At 35.3% G+C, this 13,265-nt stretch overlaps 1 protein-coding gene across 1 annotated transcript in view; it reads left to right on the top strand.

Annotated features, from left to right (window-relative positions):
• Positions 1-31: 31 nt before the first annotated feature.
• The window catches only part of lmx1ba (LIM homeobox transcription factor 1, beta a), a 54,376-nt gene continuing 41,142 nt past the window's right edge, over positions 32-13,265 (top strand). Inside the window, exons 1-2 of the mRNA XM_084115693.1 lie at positions 32-381; positions 1,789-1,975. Of these exons, the coding sequence (XP_083971819.1) occupies positions 315-381; positions 1,789-1,975 (254 nt within the window). The 5' untranslated portion in view covers positions 32-314. The remainder of the gene's footprint in view (positions 382-1,788; positions 1,976-13,265) is intronic.

Here is a 13,265-nt window from a genome sequence, read left to right as displayed (position 1 = left end):
TGACGCGCGCGGACTCCTCAAGAGGAGCAGGGCTCGTGAACGCGATCAGTGAGAGAAGAGCTCGCGCCGGTTACAGCTCACGCGCGCGGCCACTGGATTACCGGAGGATCTGACGGTTTCATTCTGTTTCTTTCCGAACAACCGAAAGAAACGCGCGTCGTTTCTCTGCTGTGGCCTACTCTCTACACGCATACACAGACAAGGCAGTTTACTTTTAGTTTCTCTCTCGTCACGGTCCGTGTGCAGCAGAAGCCTGGATCTGCTTCTACACTTCTTCTGGACTTCGCAACAGGTCCGAGATCAGCTGAGTCGAGATGCTGGACGGAATCAAGATTGAAGATCAGTTCAGGACTGGAGCAGAGTCTCTGGCACTGATGCTCGGTGAGTTTCTCACAGAAAACGCTTTACTTTACATCGAAGTGTCACACAGTCGTTTCAGAGAGACGTCTAAACTAAAGTAAATATATCGGTGACACTTTACATTAGGGTCTTATTTGTTAGCATTAAGCTAACATTAACTAAATATATGACCAATGTATTTAGCACATTCATCTTTGTTAACTTTATAGGCGAATTGTTCAAGTTAGTTCACAGTGCATTAACTAGCCTAATGTTAACAAACACTAGCCTACTTTGGATGTAATAAATGTTGAGATTAACATTGACTACACTCTAAAAATTGCTGGGTTGTTTCATGTCAAATATTATTAAATTATTTTTTTTTAATTAACTTTTTTTTAACCCAACCTTTTGTTTACATTTTTTAATTACATTTTTTAACCCAACGGTCGGATTTGTCCATATTTGACCGTTGAAACAATATTTTAGAGTGTAAGATTAATAAATGCTGTAGAAGTATTGCTCATTGTTAATGTTAACTAATATGTTAAGAAATTAAACCTTATTTGAAAGTGTTACCAAAATATAATTAAATATGACACCAATTATGCAATTTTTTTGTGCACCTTTTCACGTTTTTACAGCGCTTTTCCATAGGCTACAATTAAAAACGATAGATATGTTTGCATAATTAACTAGTTAACTACTATAGTTGGTATAACAATAACGAGCTGTAATAAAAAAAAAAGAGCTTCTCAAAATAATTAAATATTAGGCTACATGTTCGTCATATAAGTAGGCTACTATATTGTATATGGCTACTAATGTAAAATATATTTATGTTTAACCTTTAATCAGCTTGTTGTTGATAATATTGCACCTACAAACCAACTGCTTTCATATCAATCGGAAACATGGATCATGCTTCTGTGGATAAAGGATTTTTTTGTTGTCTTAATTTTTTTTGTAAAAAACAAACAAAAAACAAAACAGTTGTATTAAATAATAGTGTGCAGGAAATATAACACAAATGTTTAGGTTAATGTTGCAACGACAGTCAGTCAGAATTACCACAGTAAAAGTGTTTTGTCAGATAACATCGAAATTAACTGGTTCTGTTACATATTTCATATTCTGTAAAACACCGGCCAATTTGGCATAGGCTAATATATTTTAAGATGTGTATATATACATTTTTTAAATCGCTAACAATTCCGTATAGGCTATTAAATCAAATGTCTGAATTAACCTGATTACATTAGTTTATCCCAATTAAAGTAGGCCTACTTTTTTACGATTTTGAACTGCGTAACAACTGCGCGATTTAGATTTTATTATGGAAACAATTTTTTTTTTTTAAGTGTAGGCTACTCTAGAAAGCGAGTTCAATGTAGCCTATGTGGCATTTGTGAGTGTGTGTGTGTGATGTATATTGCTCGTGCGTTGCAGGTTCAGATTGCGCGCATCCGAGTGTGTGTGAAGGATGTCACAGACCCATCTCTGACCGCTTCCTCCTGCGCGTGAACGACTGCTCGTGGCACGAGGAGTGTGTGCAGTGCTCGGTGTGTCAGCAGCCCCTCACCATGAGCTGCTACTCCAGAGACCAGAAACTCTACTGCAAACACGACTACCAACAGTAAGAGCTCGTTCATTCATCTCGTGGCATGTGTGTGTCTTCTGGCGCGCGACGTTTTCTCTAAAGGAGCGTCGCGACATCAGTTAGCGCGCGCGCGCGCGTGCGTGTGTTCATGAAGGGAATATTTCGAATTTTTGTTTTAATCAAATATGGTTTTTCACATGGTTTTTAAGCATAGGCTATATCATAAATTATTTATATTTCGATATTATCAATTTAATTGTTTTAGCAAATAACGACAACGGCAATAAGAACAAGATAGCCTACTTATTGTTGCTGTTATTGTCAAATTGTTGTTATTATTATTTATTATTGTTATTATTAGGGCCTATTATATATGTGCGGATATTGTAAAAGCAAATAGGCTACTCAAATCATAAAATATAGATTCATAGGCTAATTTGAACGTTAAAGCACAGTAGCCTAAATAAATACATCAAACTAAACGTGAGAATTTGGCCACAATAATTATAATAAAATTAACTCGAATAAATGAGTAGCCTAATATTTATAATAATCTTGTTCTTATTGCCGTTGATGTGTCCACTCATAAATCACAGAGCTTGTCGTACAGTTGTACAGTGAATGGTCATCATACTCGCCTGCTCTTTTAAGACCTTTTCTTCAGTCATCGCGACATTATCGCGTTCAGTCTGACGTCACGCGTCGCGTTCAGTTCGATAGCGAGCTTTTTTTTTTTTTAATAAGGTCTTATAAACAAGTAGAACTATTTCTGTATTTTCGATAGATAGATAGATAGATAGATAGATAGATAGATAGATAGATATTGATAGATTGATTGATTGATTGATTGATTCACTCTAGTCAAAGTTTACACATAGCCTAGTTGTAACACAATTGAAGAATTATATGTATATTTGTGTTTAATTAGGCTACATTACACACTTTGAATTTTATAGCATAAACTTTATAATTACGCTCCAGTCAACAAACTGTATCAGACTATGACCCCCAGCTGTGTGAAGTGGCTTTAACTGCATGTTATTTGTCTCTTTCAAAGTAGTATTTATAAAGCAGTGATGAGGTACTTAGTGCTCTTAATTCACACCCGGCTCTGCTTTTTATGGCTCTCTTTTAAGAGAGATTAACAAGCAAAGCCACAGAATGCAGAACACACTCACACACACTCACACACCTCCATGTTTAACTCGCTCTAATTGACAGACACGCTTGTAATGAGTCGAACAGTAAAGCTCACTTATAGAGATGTCTCATCCAGTCAGCTGTGAATAATAATCTGCAATTCTTACATTACATTGTTTATGTTGTCGTGTTAGGTTTTTTTAAGTGATAAAACAATAGTATTTGGACTCTTCGTGGTTGTCAATTGTTAGTTGAACGTTCATATTGTGAAGTGTTTAGTTTAAGTGAGTGTTTTGCGTGTGTTATACTGTATATATTCCTCTTGCTTGAGGGTATAGACAGTGATGTATCCTCAGAATATCACTTTACACTTGTATGGTATGTTGTAAAAGTCGGAGGGAACATTTTCTAGTAATGTTATTTCCTGCCATTTCTGTCTGAATTTGTGCTATTCTATGAATTTCACATGTCTATGTTATCAAATGTGAGCTGGAATGTGTTTCGTGTTGATTTCACACTCGGCTCATGACATAAGGCATGCTCAAACTTATAGTTTTAAAGCATATTTTGTTTCCTATAATATCCAAGATCATAGCGATTCTGGATGTAGTCGGCGCTGCTGATTCTATAGAAGCTTCTTTTTTTAGGAAAGCATGGAAATCCTGTATATTTAAGGACAATATGCTATTTTTTTTCACCAAAATGTATTATAATTTCTGTACTTTTGATTCGTTAGTGGGTTATTGCCATGTTGCTATTATACTGCATACATATAAATGTCGAAATATTGGTGTGTGTGTATATATATATATATATTGTGTGTGTATATGTATATGTGTGTGTGTGTGTGTGTGTGTGTGTGTGTGTGTGTGTGTGTGTTTGTGTGTGTTTATCCCATGGCTATCTAAAATATCCTGATTCATAAAAATATAATATAATGTAGAATATGTATATATATATATATATATGATTTTGAAAGGAAGATGGTGTAGTAGTATGCTTTATTTCCATGTATTATAATTTCTATACGTTTGATTTCTTTGTGGGTTTGTTGCATGTTTTCTGTAAAAGGTTTTATTGATATTGGGATTGCGATATTCTGCTTGCACAATTTGGTTTTTACTAGAAATGCTCAAAAGAGCAAGTTTTCCATAAAGTCTGACATGGCTGAATCCCAAACCCGAAGAGGCTATAAACAGTGCTTTAGACGTCTGTTCACGAGAGAGAAAATATCTGCCACTTTACAACCACTGGTGGACCCTTAGGAAACATATACACAAACACAAGGCTTCTTTCAAAACTCTTTAATGGCTTTGACTTCCATGCTCAGTTCATTAAACCGTTCTGGAGCGTCGATGTTTTGGGTCAGGTCTAGCTGGAGTGTTTTGTTCTGAGATACGGAGAGCAGGAATTCCTGAGATCCTGAACCCTGATCTTCATAACGCAACTCTCTCCTCTTTCTATGTTTGGATTCTGATGCACAGAGAAATATCTCCGATTACAGAAACAACAAACATGCTTATTAGCCCTTCAGAAATGATGTGGGAATTAGACGTTTGCTTCTCTATAGCCTGTTCCATCACTGGCCCCTAAAACTCAATGTCATTGTATTAAAAATATACCCAACACATGCTGCACAAGCATTTAACTTCACTTTTCTTCAACATTTTTGCCCAATTACTTTTAATAAGCTGGCGTGGCAGTGATTTTTTTTTTTAAGTGTATAGATGTAGTGTTCAGAAACCTGTTAAACATTTTGTTTTTTATTGCAATTACATTCTTTAATCATGTCTTAGGGCTGGATTTCAGTGTTTAAAACATTACATAATCTGTAGACATATTAATGCATGCAATTAAAATGATATAATCTGATGTGGTACAGGATATTTTATATGTCCAAAATCATATTTCTTGTATTTCTTGGCATTTTTGTGTTTACAGGCAGATTCCTGTTGTGCATATACTTGACATATATTGACATGATGCCAGCTGTTCAATGAAAAGCTCATTTAAATATTGGAGAAAACTCAATGCTATTTTGTACGATAAAAAGCATTCAATGCAGAAGGTGTAAAAAATAATATAGACAATTCTCATAACGTGTTAATGAAACATTATACCAGATAAATACTGTATTTTAATATTATCCGTATTATCTTTATGATTATCCAAACGGTTGTCCAAGTGTTTTATTGATTTATTAAATACAGATATGACTTGATGCAGGGTAATTAACAGATTATATAAATTGAATAATGTCATGTTTTTAGGATCGTGCTTTTCTACTCCATATGTGACCCTGGACCACAAAACCAGTCACATGGGTCAAGTTTTTTGAAATTGAGATGTATACATCATCTGAAAGCTGAATAAATAAGCTTTCCATTGATGGATGGTTTGTTAGGATGAGACAATTTTTGGCCGAGATACAACTATTGAAAATCTGGAATCTGAGGGTGCAAAAAATCAAAACATTGAGAAAATCTCCTTTAAAGTTGTTCATTTATGTTTGTGATTGTGCTGCATTCACTCACAAAAATACATGTTTTATATATTTACGGTAGGAAATTTACAAAATATCTTCATGGAACATGATCTTTACTTTAAATCCTAATGATTTTTGGCATAAAAGAAAAATGGATATTTTTGACCCATACAATGTATTGTTGGCTATTGCCACAAATATACCCGTGCGACTCATGACTGGTTTTGTGATCCAGGGTCACATATGCCGTATTCTTTTAAGCTCTTTATAGAGGAACAGGTCATTTGCTGAGAGGCTAACGCACGAGCAACAGTAAAACAACTGAATATTTTTTGGAGCAGATAAAATGAGATGGGCTGGCAAAATCTGTTAAGGAACAATAACTAAACAAAGCATGATTCTGCAGTTTCCTATAAATGTGATAATAGATGTGTCTGACTCTGAGCGGAGGGTGTGTTTTCTCCTCTGGCTCATCGCGTGTGTGTGAGATCGTTCAGTCTGCACACTGTGGCCTCCTTTGAGAGAGAGTGTGAAATACACACACACACACACACACACACACACACACACACACACACACACACACACACACACACACACAGTTGGGTTTCCATGTTTTATGGGGACTTTCCATGATAGACAATAATTATTTTTATACTGTACAAACTGTATATTCTATCCTCTAACCCTAAACCTTCCCATCACAGAAAAGTTTCTGTGTTTTTACATTTTCAAAAAACATCACTTAGTATGATTTATAAGATGTTAAGACACACACACACACACACACACACAACCTTTCTTTCTTTCTTGTTAGACTGACAATCATTTTTTACATTTACATACAAATTCATATAATATTTATTGATTTTTATTGATTTTTTTATTATTATTTATATTTTATCTATATCCCATGGCTAACTAAAACACTAAAAAAAATATAAAGTTCTGTTTCCCTTGTTTTCTATATTGTAAATGATTTGTGGATGTTACCAGTGGCTATATGATTATTAGTTGTTCTGGAAGTTTGTGCACGATTGTCTTTCTGGTGATTCTGAACTGGTGTGTTTCTCTGTGGTTTTCTGGTCTGAGACGTCACCTCTCGGCTCTTCTGTCACCCAGCCGTGAGGAGAGGTTGGCACGGCTCTGTTAAGTGCTGTGTACCTGCAGGCCTGCTCTCGCACCCCCGTCTCACATTCTGCCCGTGCCTGAGGAGCGGGCGCAGTTTTCTCCTTCACGGAGGAGAGAAAGACTCTCAGGAACATGTGAGAGTCCACAGACATGCAGAAACACACGCCATCTCAATGTGGCACGTCTCAAACCGGCACATTCCCCATGATGCCGCAGTGCACAGAGACGTATAGCGTTTGCAACCCATTTTTACCACTTCCATGAGATCTCTTTAAAATATATATATATATATATATATATATACACAGTGCTGGATATAGATTACTTGCAAATTGTTGTCCGTTATTGATTACAAATTACAAAGTAACTAATTTTAGGTAATGTATTCTGACTACTTTTAGATTACTTATATATATAATAAAAAAACACAGAGATGATAATAAAAGAACTGCAGGGCATTGATGAAAAGATAATAATTAATTTTCTTAATTAATAAATTAATTTAAAATGATTAAAAAAAAATAATAATAAAATGAATAATTTTTTTTAAGAAAGGAAAAAAAGAATAATTACTGAGCATCAATAAATTATGAATCATTTATTACCATTGTGTGAATAATATGTAATCATGTAATCCATAAAAAGGTTACAGTAATCTGATTATGGGCATTTTAAAATGTAATGTAATCAAATTACAGGTACTATATTTATGCAATTAAAATATATACAAATTAACATAAATATAATAAATGAATATAAATAAATGTATACACGTGTGTAGATACTGAATATATATGTGTGTGTGTGTGTGTGTGTGTATATGTTTATATATACATATATATATATATATATATATATATATATATATATATATATATATATATATACATACATATACATATACATATATATATATATATATACATATATATATATATATATATATATATATATATAATATACACATATACATATATATATATATATATATATATATATATATATATATACATACACACACACACATTTTTAATAATTAGAGGACTATTATATAATGATTAAGTCAATTATTAATTACCTAACTTTTAAATCCTATATTTAAGTAGAATCAAACATTTCTGATCAAATTCTGCCAAGAACAAATAGTCCACGCTGCTTTTATCCACGTTCATTTTATACCTTTTATGTCTCTTTTGTATCTTTTTTTTTTTTTTTTTTTTTACTATTCTAAAGGAATTTTGTGAGAAACATCTATGAGAAAGTTGACGTATCAGAGGACTCCAGTTTGCTGAGTTCTGGAAGAGGACATTTGAGAAATACCTTTTCCTCGTAGGCCCCCAATTCCCGAACGCACCACCCAGATTCCCTCTGTCTTTCTTGTGGGCTCTTCTTCCTATAATGGGATTAGCAGTATGACCCCCGCGTTTCCGCCCCGGCTGTAGAGTTGAGCTCCACACTTTTATCACTGACTGTGACACTGAGCTCCCCTGTCGCTTTGTGCCCACCGGAAGCCTGTTCCCTAATCCACTTATTCGTGTGGAGAATGAAGGAAAAGAATGAGAGGATGGAACAATATGGAATGGAAGACTCTGGAAAAGACCCCCTGCGACTCTGTTCTTAAACCAAATCAGAGAACATGAGATCGATATTATGAGGCTTTAGACGCACACATGTGTGTTTTAGTTGCCTTTTGTTTTTCAGCACTGGCCACAGATTTATTTTGCAGCTGTTTTGCATAATGAGCTCTGAACGGTATAATCGAAAGTTGTCCCAAGCAAACGATTTGCTGCATAGTTTTATAGCTGCTGGTTTTATGTCTCTTGTATTGCTCTGTGCTCACTTTGTGCTTGCATTATGAAATAATTTCCACATTGTTTTTATTTAACAATTTTGTTTGTTTATTTAACACATTTATATAATATTTATTTATTTATTTAACTGCTTTGTTTATTTATATAACATTTATTATTTAGTTGGTTAGTTAGTAGCCATGCAAGTCTGGGTCCTGATCACCCTTTATTTATTTATTTATTTATTTGACTATTTTGTTTATTTAACATTTTTTATATAACATTTATTAGTTAGTTAGTTAGTTAGTTGGTTAGTTAGTTAGTTGGTTAGTTAGTTAGTAGCCATGCAAGTCTGGGTCCTGATCGCCCTTTATTTATTTATTTATTTACTTACTTATTTAACTATGGTTGTTCATTTTTATATAACATTTATTAGTTAGCTATAAGTATGGGTCCTGATCACCCTTTATTTATTTATTTATTTATTTATTTAACAATTATGTTTGTTTAACATTTTATGAAATATGTATTTATTTATTTAACCATTTTATTTATTTATTTACTTCATTAGTTAGTAGCCATACAAGTCAGGGTTCTGATCACCCTTTATTTATTTATTCAACGATTTTGTTTATTTATTTATTTACTTGCTTGCTTTTACTTCATTAGTTAGCCATTCAAGTCACAGTTCTGGTCACCTTTTATTTATTTATTTAACATTTCTGTATAATATTTACTTACTTCATTAGATATTTGCCATACAGGGTTCTGATCACAATTATTTTGTGATAATCGTGCAATCCGTTACATATTGTTGTTCTAGCGACTTGTACATATTGTGCATTGTTGTAAACACCATATTTTACCATCTAAAGATTACCAAGGCTTTACAAAAGCCTCCGAAAAGAGTTTAAAACAAACACTAAGAGATGTTTTAGTAGTGCACAAAAGATTTTGTCACATGCAACTGCTAAAAAACAACAGCAACAAAAACTTTTTTTATGACTATGAATTTTCAGATGCTTCACCATGTGAGTTTTATGAAGAATATTGGTATTCATTGGTACAGTTTAATCAACCAGAACCTGTATTAGGCCTATACATAATCGGTCGTAAGAGGCATCTCTGTGTTGCTTTGCATTGAAAACCGATCTCAGATTCCAGCATCCACTGTCCTTTATTTACTCAGCCAACTGTTGTTGGTCGTCTGTTAAACAGATGGAGTGAGGCGAAACTCATTATCTCCAGCTCAGGTGCACAACAGCCTGTTTCGACCTCCAGTGAGTCAGAACTAATGTGGGGGAGACAGGTGGTCTGCAGGACACCGATCCGGACCACATTCCTTTACACCTCAACCGTCCCGTCTCACAACAGACAAGATTTTCATCATGACAGAACAATTTCAGGCATGGTTTTCTTCCTGTCTCTCTCTTGAATCCAAGAAGTGACTTAAACTGCAATTCATCGACTGGCCACTAGAGACAGGCTCCAAAAGAGAGTCAATCCCATACACCTCCCATGTTAAAATCATTTTTTTACAGTCTATGGTTAAAATGCAGAAAAAAATATGTTTACAGCCTGGTGCAAAAAGTGGTTTTGGTGTATATAGCTAATTTGGCCCTTTATTACAACTATGAGGGGGGTAAATTTTTTTTATAACTCATCCATTTAAATTATATTAAGCCTTGAAGTTCTGCATAATTAAGGGCGTGGCCTCTTGAGTGACAGGTGGATTACGGCTGATGTCACTACTAGCCGTTTGTCTGCTGTCTGTTAGCGTCACGTCACCTCAGCTAATCCGCCTCACTGCCCATTTCCAGTTATCCGGGAGTGACGTGTTGTCAAGATGGCGACGGCCGGCTCCGCCCACTTTGGGCTTCAAAAGTTCTCTTCAGAAACCTACGGGTTACATCCATATTTTTTTTTTACAGTCTATGGCAGGGCTATTCAATTAGCTTCATTTGAGGGCTGGATTATCAAATCGAAAAGTTGAGGTGGGCCGGTGGGTTGGTTTGGGGGTTTAGCTTATTTATTGAAACATAACAGTTTCAATAAATAAGTGAAAGTAACCCTAAAAAAGTATGGTATTTACTTGGAAATGTGGTTCCCAACAGTATGCAAATATATAAAACCATGTAGGCTACAACTATTTTCCTTGGAAAAAATAAATTAATTATACAAACATTATACATAATTTTTGTATAATTATACAAAATTATACAAAAAAAATTTATTTATAATTGTTATGCTTAAATGAAAATATTCTGACAGTGAGACTTGATAACCACAGGCTAAAAAAATGCCTAAACACAAGTTAATACACTATACAGACATGCTATACACACCTTTACAAAGAAACTGACATAATTTCATAACAAACATTAATTATATATTCCTCTACCCACCTAATAAATCTAATGCAATATAAATCACTATATTTACTATATTTATTTATTTATTTATTTATTACTACATAGTATTCAGTATAAATATTGCACATTTCTGCCCAACCCATGGTAAATTACTACAGTACATTCATGGTAAATGTTTGTAAGGGTGATTAGGGGATTTAAAGTCTTCTAATTTCGTTCATGCCACAATGTTTCTCCTGCTTTCCTCATCAGTATTGTTGGGAATGTTGAGGCTGTTTCATCCGATTTAATACTAGTTAAACCATCGAGTGATTTGTGGTTTGTAACAGAGGTTTCTGTCGAACTGAAACGCTTCCCACTGGTTGTCGCAACGCTGTTTAATACTAGTGTCCGGGACCGGGAGTAAACGCAACTCCGTGCTGGGCCGTGTTGAAACAACTAGTGAAACAACTGAAAACAGCGCTATTTGTTGTTAAGGTGATGATACACAGGGCAACTGAGCAATGTTGCTGGGCAATCTTGCCGAGCGATTGTTGCTTGTGCACTTTCCCATTGAAAATTGGCAATATATTTCTATCTGGATAATTTAGATCGGTCGTGGGCCCTGTGTCTCATCTGGTTGCCCGTTGACGGCAATATTGCCCAGCAACATTGCTCAAAAAGTTGCCCTGTGTATCATCACCTTTACTGTACTGACCGATAAACCGCTTCAGATGATTCAGTGACGGAGCGGTCTGAATGAATCCGAATAGTTTTAGACCGTTATGCAAGCGCATTTAGAAAGAATCGAACCAAAAGAATGATTCATTCACGAATCATTGGTATCGCTGGTTCAGTCGACATAAATTCGGGACACATTAACTGCTGAAAATATTTGCACGTAAAACGTTTCTCAGGTTAATCGGAGCGAGTATCAAACTAAATTAGCCGCACCGCCATCTGTCCCACCAAAGTGCAGCAGTATATTCACCTGTTTCAGTAACGTGACGTTTCCCGCTCATCAGACCATAATTAGCACTGACCAAATTATCATATACTAGTGTTCAAAAGTTTGGGGTCGGTAAAATGTTGGAGTTAAAAGACTCTTTGCTCACCAAGGACGTATTTATTTGATCAAAAATACAGTAAAAATGTCGGCGCCGATGGCCTCGTGGACATGTAGCGCCGTTGCGCTTGGGCGGCCCGAGTTCGAGTCCCGGCTCATGGACCTTTCCCGATCCCGTCACCCGTCTCTCTCCCACCTTGCTTCCTGTCAGCTCTATACTGTCCTGTCACAAAAAAAAAAATCACAAAAAAAAAAAATATATACAAAAAAAAAAATACAGTAAAAAATTGTATATTGTGAAATATTATTACAATTTAAAAGAACTGTATTCTATGTGAATATTTTGTAAAATGTAATTTATTCCTGTGATTAAAGCTGAATTTTCAGCGTCATTACTCCAGTCTTCAGAAATCATTCTCATATGCTGATTTTCTGCTCAAGAAACATTGTCGAAAACTGCTTCATAAATATTGGAAACCGTAATACATGTTTTTTCAAGATTCTTTAATGAATATAACAGCATTTATTATAAATCTTTTGTAAGATTATAAATGTCTTTACTGACTTATATTACAATCCAAACCTTTTCAGTGGAGAATCAAATCCAATGATCAACGTTTTCTCTGTTGATATGTTTTTGTATTCATCGCCATTACTTTGCCTCATTGATGTTCACAAATATAGTGGATGAATGGAAGACATTGTGCGACTGAAACAAATGAATACTAATACATTTAAATATTTTAAGAACATTTTTGTTATACTACCCCATCAACGTCCACTGCCTTAAACCTTTCAACCTTTAACACACCTCTTATTTGAGTAGTTATAGTAAAAAATGATCGGCTTTTATCTGATGTAAGGAAAGGTAAAGAGTTTGTTCTCCAATCAGTGGTAATATCTTAAGCCGTCTAAAAACAAGTCTTTTTATGCCTTCTGTTAAACCTCTCCATAACTCTCCTGCAAATGAGGAGACAAGCAGGGGCGTCACGTTGTAAAAACCAAGAGCTCAGTTTTATTAGAAACCGCAAGATCTGCTGTGCTCCCTGTCTATCAAAGGGATCAGGGCCGTGTATCCGGGTGTAAATCCAGGATCCCGGGCACAGCGGGCCACCAAGGCCTCGAAACATGCTTCGGCTCCTGTGAGTTTGTGGAGACGAGTAAGTAAACCGTCTGCAAAAACAGCACTCGGTGGGAAGTGCTCTCCGGATTGTGTTTCATGCCTCCCGTGCAAAGACCCACGCAATACTTTCCTCTCCTCCCTCGCGCCGATGCTCCTTCAGCTCAAGGTGATTTGTAATCTGGTTTTCCTGACCCTGAAGGAGCTTCAAACAGAACAATCTTGGCCGGGGTAGGAGGGTTC

Source organism: Abramis brama, assembly GCF_963993115.1.
Source record: "Abramis brama genome assembly, chromosome: 5".
NCBI lineage: Eukaryota > Metazoa > Chordata > Actinopteri > Cypriniformes > Leuciscidae > Abramis > Abramis brama.
The sequence above is the reverse complement of the archived record's forward strand: the minus strand, read 5'-3'. Positions and strand labels throughout refer to the sequence as shown.